This window comes from Chiloscyllium plagiosum, unplaced genomic scaffold (genome assembly GCF_037043375.1).
Source record: "Chiloscyllium plagiosum isolate Xiang-an unplaced genomic scaffold, Cpla_swu_hap1 HiC_scaffold_4, whole genome shotgun sequence".
Lineage (NCBI taxonomy): Eukaryota > Metazoa > Chordata > Chondrichthyes > Orectolobiformes > Hemiscylliidae > Chiloscyllium > Chiloscyllium plagiosum.
The window spans coordinates 110,156,558-110,178,111 of NW_028270142.1; the positions used below are offsets into that span (position 1 = coordinate 110,156,558).

Sequence of the window (21,554 nt, forward strand, 5' to 3'; positions counted from 1 at the left end):
CAAGAAATGAGTTAATGTTGAAAGCAATATTGAATGATACAACCCCAAATCTACAAAACCACAGGGGCAAAACTTAATTGAGAAATGTAGCTGAAGTGTTCATGTCCCAATGTCAGAAGGCCATCATTGAGAACTGACGACTAAAGAGTTAAAGTTGCAGATTTTGGGTTGGATTTTACATCAGCAATATGGGCAGATTGTCCCACAAGAAGAAACACTCTTCCATGTGTATCCAGTCTGGACACCTCATGATTCTATGCAGCTCAATCAAGTTCACATTTTTCCATATTATACTTGATCTGCCAGGTCTTTTTTCAGTCTAATCCTCTCAAATGTTTGTCACTGTATTCTATTGACCTATCCGTTAACCTAATTTGGCATTTCCCTTTAGAATGTACTTCATTCATTGATTCCTGTGAACTATTTTCACCCTCTAGAAGGCAGGCAGAAGCAAATTAAATAGTAATTTTCAGAAGAGCATTGGATACATAATAAAGAATGTTGAAGGCAGATAGCTGTTTCTAACAGTATAGTTGCAATGACTCAAGAATCTGTCATTTCTGTATGAGTTTACAATTCAATTTCAATCAATTCTAGTTCAATTTTGTTTTCACAATCTATCAAAACTTCCAATTATTTCACTTCCTTCTAACTAATCCCAAATCATGACAGGTTCAAAGTAAACCCCAAAAATTACAAACTTCTACCAAGTATCTTCTGATTTTGCAATAAACCCCTTTTTCTCAACTTAAAGCTTAGACCGCATTATACTCGCACAGTTGGCATACCCTCATATGTGCAGTAATAAAAGACATTCAATGCCTCAACAGCTGCAGGGCCCCTTTGCTTGTAGCCAAAAATCAGGTCGATCCAATTATGGAGATTTGTAGAGACATGTTCTGACTCCTGAACGACAGGAAAATAAAATGTAGACATTAAATAATTACAGACTAACGAGCAAGATACAGTGAAACAGAAGTACCGGAATGGACTGGATCAATTGGCTTACCATTATCGTATAGACATTAAGCATAGATCAGAGAACCTATAGAATTAACAGCAGGGAACGATGAAATCTAAAGCAGTGTTCAGATTACTGATGTATCTGTACAAAATCTTCAGAAAATAAAAATATATGAAATAGGAGCAGCAGGAGTAGGTCTTGCAACTCCACAATTCAGTAAGACCGTGACAATCTTCACTCCACTGTCTCACTGATCCTCATATTCTTTCATTCTCTGAAGGGTGAAAAAAAAATCTATTGATCTCAGTTCTTCAATATAGTCAACGTGAACACTCACAGCTCTTTGGATTGAGAATTCCAAAGATTTCCTTGGAGGAAGGAAATTTCTCTGAGTCTCAGTCCTGAAACACTGGAGTCTAGTTATCGACTCTCAGGGAGGGGAAACAGCTTCTCAGTGTCTACTCTGTCAAGCCCATATAGAATTTTGTAAGTTTCAATGAGATCACCTCGCATTCTTCGAAATGGAGTACATAGGCATATTCTATTCAATTAGACCCAGTCAGTTCAATAGGAGTGAGATAGAAGCTAGAATCTAATAGAGTGCTTTAACATTTATTCATAGAACAATGGTAACTGGGTAACACATGAAATTTAATCAAGCAACTTGGAGACATCAAAATAGTGAACATTAGGAAAAAATCAGGAGGGTGAAATGAATCACAAAAAGGGTTACACTGATTATCATTCAGCATTTTAAAAAAATTAATTTGTGGGTCGTGGGCATCGCTGGCTGGGCAGCGTTTATTGCCCGTCCCTAGTTGCCCTTGAGAAGATGGTGCCTTCTCAAAATGCTGCAGTCCACCTGTTGTGGGGTGACCCACAATGCCATTGGGTGTGGGGGGGGGAGGGGTATTCTGTTACCAGGAATTAACACTGCACAAACCTCCAGTTGAAGATGAAAATGGGAATTGGGAGCACCCAAGAGTTCTCTGCAAGATCGGAACTCAAAACACAGAGGTGACGTCTCTCATGTCCAATTTCACTGTAGGACATATGTCAAGAAAAACAAAAGTTGGTGGCTCGAGTGCAAAGATGGACCGAGATTATAACAATAGAGATTCATGATAGAAAAAACACTCTAATTAGAAAACAAACAATACAGCAATAATCTAAGGTTGCAACTGAATCCTCAACATCCAAAATAGTATCCCGAGGAAAGTTTACAGGAAGAATGCACTGTGGTGAATGGCAAATTATAACCAAACAGATTTTATCCCCTCCCTCTCAGTTACCAGTGCTTTTCTGTGTTTGTAAATGAAATCTTCAGGGGATTTTGCCCACTTTGGAAGGACAACATCAGCTACATTTTCGTTGGTCATCTGCAGGCAGCCGAGATCAAACCCTAGAGCGCAAAAGACAGAAAAGATAAGAGAAACGAAGAGAGGTCAACATGAATATTGTGACAAAAAAATGGGTTTGAAAATGGGAGAAGTGAAAGACAGAGGGAAATATGAAGATGGGGAGAGACATACACAGAGACTGAGTGAGACAAAGAATGATTTTGAGAGTGAATGAAAGTTAGAGGTGAAGGAGATGGAGGGGAAGGGGAACAACATCCAAAATCAGATGAACATAAACAGCAATGGAAATATAGACAAAGAGAGTCAGACGCAGAGAGATATATATATATAAATTAAGATATAGGGAGGAAGAGAGAGGCAGACATGGAGAGAGAGAGGGACAGAGAGAGATGAAAGCAAAACAAAAATTACATTTTGTTAGTAATTTCACTCGTACTTTTCTCCATTTTATTAACTGTGCAACGATAAGAGATGGCTCTTCTCTTTCCCAATAGGCACAAGTGATCTTGCAAGACTCAGATCTTCCCAATATTTGACAAAGTGATTAATGTCATCAATCTACTTGATAGTAGAGGGATTTCACCTATACTTGTTCATGAATGCATTTTCCATTGGGGCAAAACTATCTGAAGCATGGATTTTGACAGATTTTTCCACTTGAACATGCAAGGGATGCTGAAGCCAAATGTAATGTTGACCTTTCTCAGATCAACTAGCTCAACACCAGTCTTGGGCTTTCTAATTGCTGAGGTTCAATGCCACTGTCCAGTGTATTTAACTCAGTCATTCCTCGGCCCATTCACTCACTTACATCATGATGCCAGCCCAATTGTAGTGACAGCATTTGGCACCTAAATCAGAGATTATGGCTTCAAATCTCACTACAGAGATTTGAGGGCATAAATGAGGCTAATACATCAGCATGATACTGAGGGAATGCTGTATTATTGGAGGAGCCTTTTTTTGCATGTTAAATAAGGCCCAGATTGTCTCTTCACTTCAGTGCAAAAGATCCAAAGCACGTGTCAAAGAAAAACAAGAATATGCTCCCAATGTCTGTCAACTTGCATTGCTAAAAGAGAACATCTGGACAACATCTCATCACTGCTTGTGAGTGTGTGTTTTTCTCTTTTACTACAGGGACTACATTTATAAAATATTTAATAAATTATATTTGCACTTTGTGACACCCTAAGACCAGAAAAAAAGTGTATATCATTGCATTTTCTTAACTGATAATTGAGGTTCTGTATTAAAGAGTTAAAAAACAAAGTTTGAGACAATGACATCCGATAATTCATCTCGTGCTAAAAAGCCACCAGTTTTGCCTACCATTCTGGTTCTCCAGGAATTCTGGGAAGTAGAAAAATTCTGGGGTCAGCTCCTTTACATCTACAGGATTGTCTATTCGGACCTGCCAGGCTGCTGGGATTGAGTGAAATTGACGATCTGCACAGTCGAACCTGCAGAACACAAACAGTTAATAGGACAGGAATAGGGCAGATGGGTGGAATACAGTCACCTTCAAAATTAGAAACATGTTTAATTGAGAAATCTTTTCTTGAAGGTTAAAAAGAACTTCCAGCACTTCAAGGCTGCTCTTCCATGAGGCAATTTCCAGGAAAGATTGATATCTCTCTGTCAGGTTGAGAAACTTTATTGAATAAAGTAATGGTGCTGAAAGGTTTAATGTTGGACGTTGCATGAAGCTCCACCTAATCTGATGAGGTGATGAGGACTTGGGTGGGAAAAGGTTGAACAGCTTAGAATCGAGTGGAATGAATACCTATATCCTAAGTCTCCTCATAATATTAACAAAAATGTATAACTTAACAATGTAATGAGTACCTGATTACTTAGAAACAATGTAATACATCTTATTTAAGACAAGAGCCTCTTCTCGTTAAGATTCATTGGTGGCTTTCCTCTACGACTGTATATTTTTAGAACTAATTAATCGAAGTGGATGGCAGCAGTACCCTAACCACAAGGTTGTGGTTCATATCACAGCACTTGCAACAATATGGACCCACAGCATGTTCAAGATGGATTGAAGTGGTGTGTGTATAGGTCCCTGATTTGTTGAGCATTGTAACCTAGAGGGTCTTGCGTGATCTTCTTCATGCAGATGAAAAATTGCTGCATTTAAATGTGAATGGAATACTTTATAATTATGGATCTCTTATTCTGCCTAGTGTAAAGCTTCCTTTAAACTGCCCATCGAAGATTTTGAGATCAGATATATCACAGGCTAAAATATACAATCAAGCACATTCTGCACAAATATATCACCAGTCAAATAATGAGCAAGACTTTCTCTCTGCTGGTCCATGGAAGACTTCCAGGGCTGGTATGGCATAGGTTACTAGCCAAACGAAGGTTAGTTAACAACCACAATTAACAATGCCTCTTACACATTTTCTGAGGGTCTGCACATAGCAACAGCAACACTGACTTCCAGTTCCAAAAATCACAGCTGCACATGAACTGGAGGTGAATGCAGAAACATAGTGGAATCACTGATCATAATAATTGAGTCCTACATGAATCAGTTTACATCACTGAAGCATCTAGCTAATTAATATGATATTTAATAAAGCAGTGCAGCCTACACTGGTAATCAAACACATTTTCCTGAGCTAAGAACCATCCAAGGGAAGCATTCATTTAGAACCAATTTAGGGATAATTTTGTTCTCCTGATCAATGCCACTTGGAAATGACTTGAAGTTGCTTATATATATTTCACAACTGAACCTCAGACCCCTGACAGGAGAAATGATTAAAGATCACTTAGCCTCACGAATTTTCTCTGCTGCACAGTTAGAGCATTGTTGAACTGTATGTCAAATTGGCTTTCTCACTTCTGTCCCATATAACTTGGACCTTTACAGGACAAAATCTACCCATCTCCATTCTGGAAGCTCCAAGTGACTCAGATTTTGGGGGGATAGTTTTCAGATTTCAACTGCAATGTATGGGAACAAAGTGTTGCTTTATGTCACTCACAAATGGCAGGACTCAAATTTGTATTATTTTGTTTTGGATTCTGCCACCAGAGAAATTGGTTTCTCCATATCCACCCCATCAAATCCTTTAGCGAGTGAAACACGTTGATCTGCATGTTCCATCTGTATACAAATCCAGATTGCTTAATGTAACATAGTACAATCTCTCTTCAGTAAAGTCAGGGTAAAGAGATCCTCCGCCTTGTTCAGATTCAGTGCTCACCTGCCACTCTGTAGTTGGATATGCAGGGTAGTGAAAGGCTCGATCCGGATCATGTAATGCATGACTCCAGCTGCATTGGAGTAGTGCGTACCGTAGTGAAATTTATCAATGTCTCCAGTTGGATCTTCAAAACTCTCATATCTGAGTGATGAAACAGAAGGAGTAAAATCTCAGCGATATATTGTTCAACACAACTTGGTTCATGTAACTATAGGCACTGTAACCATAGGCATAGAATTCCCAAAACCAATGAATATTTATCATCAGCCAAAATTAGCAGGGGAAATATTGCAAACCCTTTCATTAAGAACAGGAGTAGGTTACTATACCCTCAAGCCTGCCCTGCCATTCAGTTGATCACAGCTGATATGTATCTCAAATCCATTTAAATACTTTTGATAAATATCTCTTGCTTTTCTTTATATCCAACTAATTACATTCTTGAAAGCTCTAAGTAGCTCACCATCCACACCTTTTAGAGAAGAAAATTCCAGATTTTTTTCCATTTTATGAGACAGGTTTCCTGATTTTAATCCTGAATGCCCTAACTCAACTTTTATAAATTTGCTGATCCAAGGAAATCATTTATCTATCTCTTGAAACCTTTGATCATTCTAAAGGTTTCAATTAGGTCTTCCTCAACGTAATTAAGAAGAAGACAGTGATCAAACACATTGCGTCAGTTATAAGTAACATTATTTGTGAGTAGTGTGGGGGGCAACACCTAAACCTGATTCCATCCTCACCTGTTATTCATAGACTTTAATTTTTCTTTCAGGGATAACTGGAAATCAATCAGCAGTTAACACTTGGACTGGATTTCCACTCGCCTTACCATTGATGACTCAATGGAAAAATGGCTGGGGGTTTACACTTAATCTGTGTTAGGGACAAATCCCTTCAATCATTTAGTCGGTAGAGAAAAAAAAAATCTGTCCTGAACAAAAATTCTGAAAACAAAAATTCCACTGACTCACTTCTCCTTCACATCCTTTGCATGCTTATCATTTACCACACCAATGGGCCGAGAGAGATCCCGGAAAACACTTGGGTTGTTCAGATCCAGTTCCTCAGATGTGTAGTCACAAATGATCCATGGGAACTAAGTTAAATAAAATTAAATTGAGCAATTAAAACAAAGCTTTCATCTCCGTCTTTTAGAATCATGCTGATTTCATATGTAAAATAATGGCCACATTAACTGTATTAAAGATGCATTTTGTGCTCAGTTGTTTGATAGGAATCATTCTAACGCTAAACTGCCTGTAATGTTAAACAGAGAACATTAAAAAAAAAACAAAAAATGGGAACAGGAGTAGATCATTCCGTTCTTTGAACCTGCTCAGCCTTTCAATATCATTATTGCTGATCATCCCAGTCAGTACCCTGTTCCCACTTTCTTCCCATATCCTTTGCCCCATTGGTCCTAAGAAATACATCTACATTTGGCATAGAATGGAAATCTCATTTAGATATGCCAGAGAGCTGGGAAAATGCAGAAGGAGCTTTACTTCTTGCAGAAACTGTCTTTGTACCTAACCTGGGAGTATTTGATTGAACAGTGTAGAGACAGTTTTACTTTGTGTTGCATTTTCTCAACATTGTTCGGAGATTTGCTTTATAAGTAATCCATATTGTATCTGTAGGAGCAGAAGGAGATTCTTTGTCCGAGCAAATCTGCTCTGCTATTCAATAAGGTAACAGTTGATCTGAAAATCCTCAACTCCACTTGCCTGTCTTTTCACCATATCCCTCGACTCACTTATCTACCTCAATCTTGAATATTCTTAATGACCAGTCTTAACAACACTTTTTGATAAAGAACTCCACAGATTCACTACCTTCAGGAGTAAAAATCCTCATCACCTCCGTCTTAACTGGGTGATGCCCTACTTTGAGGTAATGCCCTCTGGTTCGAGGCACTCTCAAAGAGAAACAACCTTTTTGCATGTATTTCGTCAAACCCTGCCAAGAATCTTGTATGTTTCAATAGTTTCACATCTCATTCTTCTAAAGTCCAATGAGTACAGGTCTAAACCATTCACCTGCTCATAAGAAAGTGCCTCTATATCCAGGATCAATATAATGATCCTTCTTTGGACTGCCACCATTGCACATATATCTCCTTAAATAAGGGACCCAAAACTATTTCCGTCATCCAACTATGGTATGCCTTATCATTTTATCAAGCCATCCTGAATTTCACACTGCCACCCCTTTGATCTAAAAGCCAAAATTGCCTTTGAAATGAAGTCCAAAATTCCATTTGCTTTCCCCATTACCTGCTGAAGTTAGATGGCAGTTATTTGAAATTCATGCCAAGGAACTTCAGGTGGGCGCTTTCTGCCATCTTTCTCCATTTAAATAATATTCAGCTCTTCTATTCTTTCTGCTAAATTCCATAACCTCACATTTTCCACACTGTATTCCATCTGCCAAGTTTCTTTCCATTTGCTTATCCTGCCTTTACTCCTTTGTAAACTTGTGTCATCCTCACTGCTTGTCCTCCCAGCTATTTGTGTTATTCAAAATCTTGGTTAATAATAAATTTGCTCTCCTCATTCAATTCATTAATGTATATTGTAAATAACGGAACCTCACCACTCTACTAGCTACAGGTTGCCATCCTGAAAATGCCTCTTATTTCCAAACTCTGACTTCTGTAAGTTAGCTGATCCCAATCATACAAATATACTACATCCCACAAGCATGAGCTCTTACCAAGTAGCCTTATGTGCAGTTCCTTATGAAATGTGTTTGGGAAATCCATTACAGCTACTGGTACTCCATCTATCCTGCTTGTTATGTCTTCAAGGTATTCTAATAAATTTGTCAAGCATGATTTCCCCTTCATAGAGCCAGACACTAATTATATAATGAAGACAACGAATGCTGGAGATTACAGCAGGTCATAATTATATAATGTATTTCTAAATGCTTGCAATTACTCCCTTTATAATCGACTCAACATTTTTCCAATGACAGATGTTAAGCTAATTGACCTATAGTTAGCTTACGGAATCGAAGGATTCTTAGAAGATGACTTACAACTAATTTACTCTCTCCACAGATCTCCTTTAAAATCCTAGAACAGAACTCATCGAGTCCTCGTGACATTGATTGAAATCCAAAGTTCCTGAACCTGACTGATTTTTTGAGTTGCACCAAAAAAAACTTTGCTATGATATCCATGGAAGAATAAAAGGAATGCGAGTTGTACATGAAAACTATTGGGGGCACAATAAAAGGGCACAGAAGCCTTTGACTCCCCCCCCGCCACCCCCCCACTCTCCCACCCTTATCAAGAGTTAGGATGGTTAACTTACCACAGGATACTGAGACAAATCATTGTAGGTTCTCCCTGCAATGGTGTTGAGCTGCATTAAATATTCAAAATTGGAGATCTTTCTCTGAACCCATTTCTGAAACAAAATAATACCATTAATCATGAAATCTGCAAAGCAAGTCAACAAAGGCCAGTCTTTTCAAAATGATTAAAGTGACAAGGCATACAAAAGTTGGAAAGTTACACCATTATGACATGCATGGTAGATTTCAGTTGAAGTACCAGTATGGATTTTGTGAGACGAATAATAGCGAGTGCTGATTGCGGGTATCATTTTTAATTCCCATTTAACAGCAATCCTGACTGAATTTACTGCAATGCACACCTGCCCCATTAAACATAAAGATCAGGAAATTGCTGTATGAAGTGTCCTGTTCCTCCACAGGGTTTGTTACAACAATACCTCATTGATAGACACATCATTCACATACACAACAATGCGAAGTTAAGGCATTTAGTTGGTTGCGACTATTCCACTTGGTGTATGTTAATTTTAAAAGCATGTAAGTTTTAATTACTGCCAAACAGTGTCCAAAACTGAAATTGCTTTTTTTTCCACAACTGTAGAGTCTCATTCCTTTAGATTTCTAATATTTCTACATTTTCAAAATATCCCTTATTTCTCTCTTAACCTAATCCATCTTTCACTCTTCATGCAATTTGTTTAATGTTTTAATGTTACATTAGATTAAATATCCGAACCTCTATTTCTCATTTTAGTAAACGTATTAGAATTCTTAAATTTCATTGGCTGAGGATACATAGCATCCCTGTCTTATTTACACATCTCAGATCATGTATAGAGAGTGTGATACTGTTTAAACTCCCCAGTTACAAAAATTCCATAAACCCAAGTGCAAGGAATAGTAAGTGCTGTTCACTCAATGCTGACTGCAAAACCTAGCCAATGGTTTTCAGTTCTACACACTGTACTTTAGCAAAGGTGTCAAGGTGCAGCGGAGCTTTACCAGATTGATTCCATAGTTAAGGCATTCCAAACAGGAGGGAGATGTGAAAAATCAAAATTGTTGCCTTTACTATAAAAAAGAGAACAAGGTAAAAGGAAAATAGAACAGGGCTGTTTAAAATCATGAAGAGCTTTGTTAGATTTAATATTCAAAAGCTGTTTCCACGATAGAAGACTTGATTAACCAGAGAACACAGATTTAAACTAATTGGTGAAAGAACCAGCAGGAGACTGTGTTTTAATAGTTTCACTTTTTTAAAAAAAAAATAAGTACATTGCAAAAAGGTGGTATAAACAGTTAATGAAACATATTTTGTTTTCTTTTTGAAAGTTGCTAACATGGTCAGCACGATGGGAAATAGCAGGGGATTGAGATTAAGTAGATAGCTCTTTCAAAGTGTTGACATTGACACAACCAGGCTGTTGTGGCTATCATTAATTTTCCAATTTACAGAGTGCTGCAGCACCTTACCTGAGTTAATCCAGATGCTTTCAACAGTTCCTGAGGGGAGCGGCTGTTGAAATTAAGATTGGGGGGACGTGTACTCACTATACGTGAATATACTTTATTTCGGACCTGTGTGTAGAAGCAAAAAGAATAAATCAGTCAGATGAGTGGACTCAGCATTTCCTTACTGAAACTGTATAAAATCCAGCATCAACAAAAAGTGATCAGCCAGCCTCTCAAAACTCAAATCAAGACAGCACTCAATGTGGCCAACAAAACCTCGAGTTACACAAGCCCTTATATGACATATGATATATTTACATATATTTTGCATGTAAGCTTTACCCTTTTTGCATATTCATGGCTAAAATGGTAACGTAAAAGGAAAATGTTGCACAAATGTGTTCTAATGTGTTCCAAAGTGTTTTACCTCCTTGGTTACAGGTATTCAATGGTCAGTAAATGTGCACGAGGTACATTTATCACTCTTGTATGCAAGGTGTTTTCTAATAAAATAAATGCAGTTTGTTAAAATCGTGTCTCATTGATATAATGTAAGTGCTTACACTTCAAGATATACCTCATTAACTATGAATTGCTTTCTGACATCTTGAGGTTGTGAAAATGCTATATATAAGCAAATTATTTTGAACTTCAGACATAAACTGGAATTAGTCTCACTCTGGGCTTGGAACAAGGAAGATTAGAGAAAAGAATGTGTGAAGACTGGTGTGGGAGTATTGGGTTCTGGTTTGTGGGGCATGGATAGAAGTATTAAGGAAAGTGGAACCTGTAATATTGGGTCAATCTTCACTTGAAGCATGCTGGGATTAGTGTTTTAGCTAGCTGCAAAACTAAGTAGAGGGCAAGGGATTTAATTTGGAAAGGCAAGCTGGAAAGTTTGGAAAAATTATTAATTTACGATGACACATAGGAATTGAGGGTATACATCTGAGAGTAAATTAACAGATAAGGCTAGATGTAAAGACAGCTATTTTATACTGTTGACTTTTTTTGAACAGTGAAGGGAATTCTAGACAGAATGGCTCTATGTGCAAGTGTTCAGAACCATTTGCCCACATTTGCAAATGACTCCAAGAATAGTACTGGTACCCCAGTGAACTATAACTGAGATGAGAAAAATAGTAAAAGGCATAAAGGCTCTTTGCCTGAATGCATATGAACCAACAGTGCAAACAACTGATTGTCATTAAAGAGTCAACATTGCAATTTGACTTAGACTGATACCTGAATACTGAAGGGTCCAGGACACTTAGATGATAAAACTATGAAAAGGTGGAGTAATGGCCAGTTTAATTAATCATAACATTAGTAAAATTGAAAAGGATGATCCAAGTTTAGGAAACTAGATGTAGAAGCAGTTTGAGCACAAATGGAAAATGATAAAGGCAAGAAGTCACTTGGGGGAGTGATGTATACACGCCTTAGCAATAATGACATGGTAGGATGGAGAATAAAGCAAGCAATAAAACATTTAATTGAGCAATAACAGGTGGCAAGTCAGTTGTGGGCGGCATGGTGGCACAGTGGGTGGGCGGCATGGTGGCACAGTGGTTAGCACTGCTGCCTCACAGCGCCAGAGACCCGGGTTCAATTCCCGCCTCGGGCGACTGACTGCGTGGAGTTTGCACGTTCTCCCAGTGTCTGCGTGGGTTTCCTCCGGGTACTCCGGTTTCCTCCCACAGTCCAAAGATGTGCAGGGTCAGGTGAATTGGCCATGCTAAATTGTCCGTAGTGTTAGGTAAGGGGTAAATGTAGGGGTATGGGTGGGTTGCGCTTCGGCGGGGCGGTGTGGACTTGTTGGGCCGAAGGGCCTGTTTCCACACTGTAAGTAATCTAATCTAATCTAATCTAAAACTGGACATAGCAGAAAATCAGCAAAGATTGGTCAAAAAATGAACAAGTTAGAGTACAAGAGAAACTCTAGCTGGAAATTTAAAATCAATAATGATTTTTTTTACAGATAATTAAAAGGAAAATAGTTAAAGTGGGTGTTAATCCTACAGGAAGAGAGTCTGGAGACTGAATAAAAGAAATAAGGGCATGACAATTTCACAGGTTTTCTGCACTGGTCTGCACTCAAGGAAGTCAAGAAGAGTATAATCAACAAGAAATTGGCAATGATGTGATAAGTAGAGTGTAAAATACAGTATTATCATTTGGGATTAGCAATGTAAAGTAGCGGCATATGGATTTTGCCTAGTTCTGAGAAAGTTTTTTTTGAAAGGTCACCAAGTTATTTGGAATAGTGACCTAAATATGTCATTTCCAAGGAGGCATGTGATGTCAGCCAAGGGCCTGACAAGACACCCGTGATGCTAATGGATGAAATAACTTTTGCTGTAGTTTATACAGACAGAGGTCACTAGTTGACATTTTGTCTTCAGTTAAGAGGGAGAACGGTTAACTTCCAGTTGAAGAATCAAATTTTTCAGTTCGGTTCAAAGGAACCAGTTACCTGAGTCAAAGGTGTGGAAGTGCCAGTGCTGGTCTGGAGTGGACAAAGTTAGAAATCACATGACTCTAGGCTATAGTCCAACAGGTTTATTTGATATCACCTGAGGAAGGGGCTATGCTGTGAAAGCTTGTGATTTCAAATACGTCTGTTGGATTACAACCTGGTGTCATGTGATGTCTGACTGAGCCAAAGGGCTTTTGGTTCATGGAACTTGTATAAAAGATTTCAAGTTGTTAGAAACTAGAAAATTTCGGCTATCAGAATTCTAAAAGGTTCATGATTGTGATATCACAAAAGAATTGTAAGACTGACTCAGCAAACAAGGATAAAAAATTGGAAAGAGTCAACTCAGTAAAAAAATTGAAGAGTTGAGATAGGAGTGATATTTCCCTGGAATGTGGTATTTGACAAAGGATGGTTTTGGGAAACAGGTTGTAACTTTATTTCACTGCATGTGTTCAAAATCTTTCTGACTATTTCATACTGATAACATTGTTTATTCCTTTTCTCTTTTATGCAATTAACTTACATTGTTTTGTCAAAGATCATCTGAAACCTTATTTGAATATGTTTCAATGACTAACTGCCATGTTGATCAATTTCAAAACTTAAACATGTGATCTGGAAGGCCACGTTTCATTCTGGTATCTGATTTTTCCAGCATTACCATTGGTTGATAGCACGGAGTAATTTGTTGGAGCTATGATCTGATAATTCTGACAAAGATCAGCCTAGGCAGTGAATGTAGCAACTAGTGAGATAGTTGATGTGTTGGTTCTAATCTTCTAACCAGTCCCTTGATTCAGGGAAGTTTCCAACAGAATGAAAGATAAGTAATGTAACTCTTTTATCCAAAAAGGTGAGTGGAAGGAGACAGAGAGCAGGAAATCACAGGCCTATTAGCTTAACATCCATTTAAGTTCCAAAGTGTCTCAACCCACTGAGATGAATGCCCTCATCTCTGTCCCAAGGGTAACACATGGAATAAAAAGGTGTCACCTATTTTGGATTAACCAGCAAGCGGAAACAATTTCTACTGCCACCTTTTGAAGACTACTTAGGATTTTTTATACTTCAACCAAGTCACCTCTCACTCTTCCAAATTCCAGTGAAAACAAATCCAAGTATTAATTTAGTAAATCTCCTCTGAACTACCTTCAACAGATTTACATCTTTCCTATTAAGACCATAACTAGACAACATTCCAGGTGTAGTCTCACCAAGACCTTGCATAACTGAAGCATAACATATTCCATTCCTTTTGTAGTCAAGGATGGCGTCCCATTTGACCACCTTGGTTACATGCTGCACCTGTATACTAACGTTTTGTGACTCATGTACTCAACTCCTGGATCCCTCTCTAACTCAGAATTCTGCAGTTATTTGTTGTTTAAGAAAGACTTTGCTTTTGTATGCTTCATGCCGAAGTGAAGTAGCTCCCACTCACTCAACTTATCTTCATCTGTCTGCAACTTCCTTATATTCTTTTCACAACAGAGTTTCCTATCTTTGTGTCAAACATAGCTATCATGCCTTGGCACCCTTCATCTAAGTCACTAAAATATATTGTAAAAAGTCGAGGACCCTGGCCTCTGCGAGATGCCATCTGTTACATCCTGCCAATCAGAAAAAGGCCAATTTATATAAACTTTGTTTTTAGTTAGTCAGCCAGTCTTTTATTTGTGTTAGTACGTTATTACCTGTACCATGGGCTCCTATTTTGTTCCATAGCTATTTTTTATGGCACTCTGTCAAATGCCTTTGCAAAACCAAAGTACATGATCACCTTTATCCACAGCCCATATTACTCATCAAAAGGGAAATGCTGACTCTTCCTAATTACCTTAAGCTTTTTTAAGTGCGCAGCCATAACCTTTTCAATTATGGATTCTAACACTTTCCTGACGGCACATCTCAAGTTAACTGACCTTCCTGTTTTCTGCCTCCTTCCCTTCTTGATTGGCAACTATAAATCTCATTGTAATGGAGGACCTGCTTCAAAAAAACAGAAGTACTGTGATATTAACGAGTTAACTTGCTCTGCTGACCTGCAGGAAATTGGATGTCCCGAGGCTAGGGTGGGATGCTTCTGATCTCCAGATAGATTGTAAGAAATTACATTATCATCTTTTATTTTTCAGAGCCATTTCCATGGCCATTTCCTTGTTATTAAAAAGCCTATTTACATTTTCATCCCCTATTCAGTAATCAATAAGAAATTTATAGATGGGATTCTGACTATTCCCTGTAGTTTAAAAAAAATACAATTCACTTTAGAACTGGCCATTAAGTGTTGATTTATATTATATTTTTTCTGGAGATGATTAGGTCTCTGCATTGTATCTTGAGTAGCAAGACTGTGAGGGAGTGACTGGGGGTTGTCTTGCGAGCATTACTAACCATGGTGTAAAGATTTTGTATAAAGGAAGGACTGTTTCCTTTATTCAGAGACCCCCATCCCTGGACATGCTTCACAACCATGAAGAGGTTTCAGAGTTTTGCCAAAGCTTGTATTGTACAGTGCTTAATAAAAGTTTGCTTGTTCACAAAAGTTGGCATGATGCAGTTGCATCAAATATGTAAGAATCTCAGGAAAAAAAGAACCTAACAATACTACCTTTTTTTTGAAGTTGATAAAGTAGTTTGATTGGTCGATAAAGAAGAACTCCAACGCAGATCTCCTCAAGTTATAGCGTCTGAGGTGCATCTCTCCAAGATGAGACAGGGGACGCTTGAAATCATAGCCAATTCCTGAAACAAATGGACCATAGTTCAGATTATCTTATTCTCGTCACACCCCAACTCCACCATGCTTGCCCCTCCCCAAAGGCCACAATTCAACCAAAGTACAATTCCACACATAATTCTTTTATACCTTGTCAAATTGACCATTCTTCATTAATAGTGAGCTTGGTAGTCAATTGTTGGTGCACTATGACATTGTAGGGACACCATAACTGATCCTCAACCCATCATAACTTGGTAGCAATTGATGCACATTTTCTGGCGAGTGTTCAGGAACCAGAAGTGTTAGTGATGTTTTCCCCATGTTGTGAAATCTGCTCAACCCTCAAAACTGACCTCTTTAACCAAACGTTTGGTCATCTGCCTTATCATTCTATCATGTGGCACTGCATCAAATCTTTTTGCTGGAAATATTTTTGGGTGTTGTGCAATATTAAAGGTGATGTGTAAATGAAAGTTGTTACAATACCTGCTGTGGCTCACTGTTAATAGCCTGACATATGACTTGGACAATTGTGGGATTATATCCCATTCCAGAGAACTAGGCGCATAATCCACTTTAATACTGCAGTTCATAATGAAGGCTTGCACCAGAGACTTCAGTCTGCACTCTTAAGGTGACTTAAAAAAACGACACTATTATGAAAAACAGCAGAGTCATCAACCTGGGTACATTCCCACTTACCATTCTTTGTAAACTTTGAACCATCCATAAATCTGGTGCCTGCCCTAACTTGACAGCCAGCTATGATTTCTGTACTCCTCCAATTCTGGTACTTACCCAAACCTAATTTTCACTGTCCCACTCCCAGGGGTCAAGGTTCAAAATCAGCAATACCTTTTCTAAACCTCTCTATTTCCCTTTCTCATCCTTTTAAGCTGCTTTTACTAAGTATTTGGTCACTTGTGCTAATATTTATTCATGTGACTCATTATTTGACTACGATTCCTAATCGTAATCAAATATTTGGGACAGTTTGCTATAAAGGTTCCTTTTCAATGCAAGTTGTTGGTGCCCTGGCCAAATTCTGCCCGTAGTGAATTCTACACATTATGGCTTTGAGGATACATTGTTGTATTGCAGGACATGCAGCAACCAGTGACTCTTAACTGCCTTCTGTAAATTAGAGATGAACAGTAAGTGCTGGCCCAGCTAGCGATGCCTACATCCCATGAATGAATGAAGAAAATGTCACAGTTCTACACAGGCAGTGAACTGTTCTGAGAAATCCTAAGGTCATGGCAGATTTTACATAAATATAATTGCAAGTCCTTTTATTTTGCTAGGTGGCTGATTTAAACATGAGATCAGAAACGTGACAAGGTTCTAGCAGATGGAAATATTTAATTGTTGTTGCCTATCAAGCCATGCTCAGTGAATAGGTCTTCTAAATTTGGGATTAAATTCAATAATTTCCTGAAAAGATAAATTCCACAATGAGTTTAAACACTTTAAATATCAGCATTCCTGTACTCCAATAGAAACATACCCCTCTGCTCCTTATTGTTCCTAATTTACAGAAAACTCAATCAGCAGTGCTGAGTTTGACTCTCCAGACTTAGGAGTTGCTGGTTTGGATTGGAAAGTATTGAAATTACATTTATAAGTTAAGAAAGGAGGCAGTGAGAAAACACTATGGAGAGCAATTTAATAAAAGAAATAAATACTTTCACGGAATTGAGCCTAGTAGCTTCTGACTCAGAGGTGAGAGTGTTACTAACTGACTATACTGGGGAAGTTACTAGAATCCAGTAACAGAGAGACTGAACATTTTAACAAGCATCAACTAATTAAAAGAAATGTATAGAAACTTGTGAAGAATAGGTCATGTCTGATTTATCAAGCGCAATTTCTGGGGAGGCCAGTGACATAATGGAAATGTGAATTTCTATGCATATCATCATTATGGATATCAGGCATTTTACAAAGCTCCATATGAGAGATTATTTAGTAAAATAAAATGTAAACTTGTGGTTGGGTAATAGGATATAAACAGCAATGGTAATGGGATGCATTCTGATTAGTGGCATGGGATAAGTGGTCTCCTCTGGAACCTACACCAAATTCTCAGTGATGAGACAGTTGTTTATCCAAGTTTGCAGGTGACACTAAGTTGGGAATCATGTCACATTTTCTTTTTTATTCATTCACTGGATGCTGGCATTTCTGGGTGGGCCAATTTTTATTGCCCATCCTTAATTGCCCTTGAGAAGGTAGTGGTCAGCTGCCTTCTTCATCTGATGTAATCCATTTGCTGTAGGTAGACCCACAAGGCCATTAGGAAGGGAGTTTCAAGATTTGTGATAACGAAACAGCAATATATTTCCAGGTTTGGATGGCAAGTAACTTAGAGGGGAATTTGCAAGTTCCCATTCATCTGCTGTCCTTGTCCTTCCAGACGGAAGTGGCTGTGTATTTGAAAGGTGTTGTCTGAGGTGCGTTGGAGAATTTCTGTATCTTGTAGATAGTAATACACTGCTGCTGCTACTGACAGTCAGTGGTGGAGGGGGTTTGTGGATCTAGTGCCAATCAAGCCAGCTGCTTTGCTCTGGATGTTGCCCAAGCTTCTTCAGTGTTGTTGGAGCTGCACTGTGTGGATCTGAACAGAAACATTACAAAGGGAGATAGACACAATGAGCAAAAATCTAACAGATGGATTTTAGTTTGGAAAGAGTTACATCATGAGGTTTAGATTTAAGAAAGACAAAATGGAACATTTTCTTCATCGTGAGGAACTAGAAACTGCAAATGAGGAAACAGAGTTGAGTGTTCAAATTACTAAAACCTGTGGCAGTGCCAAAAAGTGAACAAGAAAACAAATGGGTATTGGCCTTTTCACAAGGGGCTTGAAAAGCCAGAGGGAGGAAGTATTGCTTCAGTTGTGCAATGTCTGAGCCAGTCTCCATCTGGAGGACTATATTCAGTTTTGAACACAACATCCACAGATGGGTGGGCAAGGCTTAAAGGGTGTACAGCATTGGTTTATGAGAATTTGACCATGGCTTTAAATGGTTACTTACTGAGGATAAGATGCAAACTTTGGGCTGGTATTTCTTTGAGTTTAGAAGATTGAAGGGTTCAATCAATCAAGAATCAAGGTTGAAAATGATATTGAGATTTGGTTGAGGTCCTGATCAGTTTAGGTTGAATTGAATGGTGGAATGGGCTTGTGCAGTTATGTCAAACTGCCTCCTTAATAAAAGCTTGGTTCAGGTGCAGCATTACTTCATTAAATTGCCAGCTTGGGATACAAAGGCCTTGTTAGGACAGTAACAAAGCAGCAAAGGAGTTTCAGGAATCTCACCTTCCTCTGTCTCTTCTTTTTCAATACTGCCATCATAGAAATACATATGCTGTGTGGTGATTTCCAGGCGCCCAGGGATCACTGCAACAGTTGTGATCAACTCACACTCCTCTGAGATCACCAATTTCTCCTTCTGACTGGGCTCCTCAGATTCAACTCTGCAAAAATGATTGCTCAGTGAACAAGAACTAATAAACTAATCCATTTCATTAGCAAATAATTCATTGCACAAAAAACCAATGTTAAATGTCTCCAGTATGCATAGTCACAAACAGTCTGGTGCCAAGGTTAGATTATATCAATTGCATTTAGATTTTGCACTCTTTTGATGTTGGCTCTGCAAAAGAATACCATGCATGACAGATGTTTAGAGACTGGAACTCAACAAGACTGGATACATTGGTATGAAAATGCATCAACATTATGTGAAGTGATATAAAATCACAGAATCCTAACAGGGAGGAAAGAGGACATTTGGCCCAATGAGTCACACTGACCCTCTGAAGAGCATCCCACTCAGACTCAGTCCCCCAATCTACCCCTGTAACCCTACATTTACCATGCCTAACCCACCTAATCTGCACATCTCTGGACATGACAGGACAATTTTAGCATCACTAATCCACCTAACTTGGGACTGTGGGTGGAGACCAGGGCACCCAACAGAAACCCATGCAGATATGGGGAGAATATGCAAACTCCGCACAGACACTCATCCAAGGCTGGAATCAAACCTGGGTCCCTGGCACTGTGAGGAAGAAGTGCTAACCATTGTGCCTGCCCAAAACAGAAAACAATAACAGCAGTGAAATGGCAATTTAAATTTAGAAGCCGAGGCAGACATCTGGCCTACATGTGACTGCAGACCCACAGCAATGTGGTTGATTCTTAATTGCCCTCTAAAGTGGCCCTAATAAGGCGTCAGTTCAAGCCAGAATTAGGGATGGGAAATAAATGCTGACCCAGACAGCCATGCCCATATTTCATGAATGTATAGAAAAGAATCTGGGCCTTGTCTAATTAGCTGTCACCTTTCCTGCATTACAATTTTGACCACAATGTCTCATTGGGTTGTTAAGTATCGTAGGAAGTTCTGAGATCAGAAAAGTCAAAATGTAAATTGTGCCCTACTTTTAATTTTTTGAAATTACTTTGGAGGCATCAACTTCCACAATGTTTGACTCATTTTGGTCTAACTCAGATTTCAGCTTGTTCTGTTTTTTTTGTTATGTAACAGACATTGACTATTCTACCTGCTTCTGTATGAGAAAAAGTTTTTTCCAAACTTCAGCTGGGTTACTTTTATAATTGCATCTTCCATTTCTATGCTCATAGTACAAATTAGATAATTCAAAAATCACCATGAGAATCTGCTAAATATTTTAACTGTTCAAAGTGCACTGCATATTACAACGAGTAATAGTGGCGTGCTGTTGTTAACAATCACCGCATCATTGCGGACAGTAAGCTAGAGGCTAGCACTTGGCTAAGTCATCTTTAAATATCGTTGCTCCCGATGTGGTTTCCTCTATATTGGGGAGACTGGACGCCTCCTCGCAGAGCGCTTTGGGGAACATCTCTGGGACACCTGCACCAATCAAGCACACCATCCTGTCGCCCAAGATTTCAACTCCCCCTCCCACTCTGCCAAGGACATAGAGGTCCTGGGCCTCCTTCACCGCCACTCCCTCACCACCCGACGCCTGGAGGAAGAACGTCTCATCTTCCGCCTCAGAATACTTCAACCCCAGGGCATCAATGTGGACTTCACCAGTTTCCTCATTTCCCCTTCCCCCACCTCACCCCAGTTCCAAACTTCCACCTCAGCATTTTCCCCATGACTTGTCCTACCTGCCTATCTTCTTTTCTGCCTATCCACTTCACCCTCTTCCCTGACCTATCACCTTCATCCCCACCCCCACTCACCTATTGTACTCTATGCTACTTTCTCCCCACCCCCACCCTCCTCTCATTTATCTCTCCACCCTTCAGGCACTCTGCCTGTATTCCTGATGAAGGGCTTTTGCCCGAACCGTCAATTTTACTGCTCCTCGGATGCTGCCTGAACTGCTGTGCTTTTCCAGCACCACTAATCCAGAACCATCTTTAAATACTGGTTGCTGCATTGACCAAATACTTACTGGCTATTAAGGAAAACAAGATCTTCATCTCCAAGCTGATCATCTTCCAACTCATTTACTTTTGCTTCCTTTGCAACTGCAAGTGGTAAAGCAGCCGGTGGGCTTCTCATGTGATCGGTACCTATGAAAAACCAAGTATTAGTCAGTTTTGGATCCTTTCTGCTGTTACATGCTTGTAACATGCACCAATTAAAATAGATGATTTATTTGGATTAGTTCTTGTTTATGGGCATTTCTGACACAGCCGATGTTTCTCACTCATTCCCAGTTGTCCTCAGGGAGATGCTGGGCTTTCTTAAACTGCAACAGTGTATATGACAAAGGTGCTCTTACACGTCATTAGAAATCTTTGTTGCAGTTTGAAATAATGATGGGTTTGGATGGTCATTTCAGTGGACAACAAAGAGCTGAGCACAGCGGTGTTGAATAAAAATCACATTCAAACACAAGCTATAATCACAGCAGGTTTCCTTTCATTACAGATGAATGAAACGACGATCTGATAGCTTCATGGTTAAAATTATTCTTTTCTCTATATTTCTGAAGAAACCCCAGCGGATCAGGATGA

The 21,554-nt window shown here is 38.9% G+C and overlaps 1 protein-coding gene across 5 annotated transcripts in view; it reads right to left on the bottom strand.

Annotated features, from left to right (window-relative positions):
• The window catches only part of nbeal2 (neurobeachin-like 2), a 239,977-nt gene that overhangs the window by 27,719 nt on the left and 190,704 nt on the right, over window positions 1-21,554 (bottom strand). For all 5 annotated transcript variants that reach the window (XM_087986597.1, XM_087986596.1, XM_087986593.1 and 2 more), the window contains 10 exons: window positions 20,987-21,107; window positions 18,846-19,003; window positions 15,413-15,546; window positions 10,341-10,445; window positions 8,882-8,977; window positions 6,533-6,657; window positions 5,556-5,696; window positions 3,658-3,788; window positions 2,257-2,366; window positions 789-906 (listed from right to left, as the gene is read on the bottom strand). In XM_087986597.1, the coding sequence (XP_087842723.1) occupies window positions 789-906; window positions 2,257-2,366; window positions 3,658-3,788; window positions 5,556-5,696; window positions 6,533-6,657; window positions 8,882-8,977; window positions 10,341-10,445; window positions 15,413-15,546; window positions 18,846-19,003; window positions 20,987-21,107 (1,239 nt within the window). The remainder of the gene's footprint in view (window positions 1-788; window positions 907-2,256; window positions 2,367-3,657; window positions 3,789-5,555; window positions 5,697-6,532; window positions 6,658-8,881; window positions 8,978-10,340; window positions 10,446-15,412; window positions 15,547-18,845; window positions 19,004-20,986; window positions 21,108-21,554) is intronic.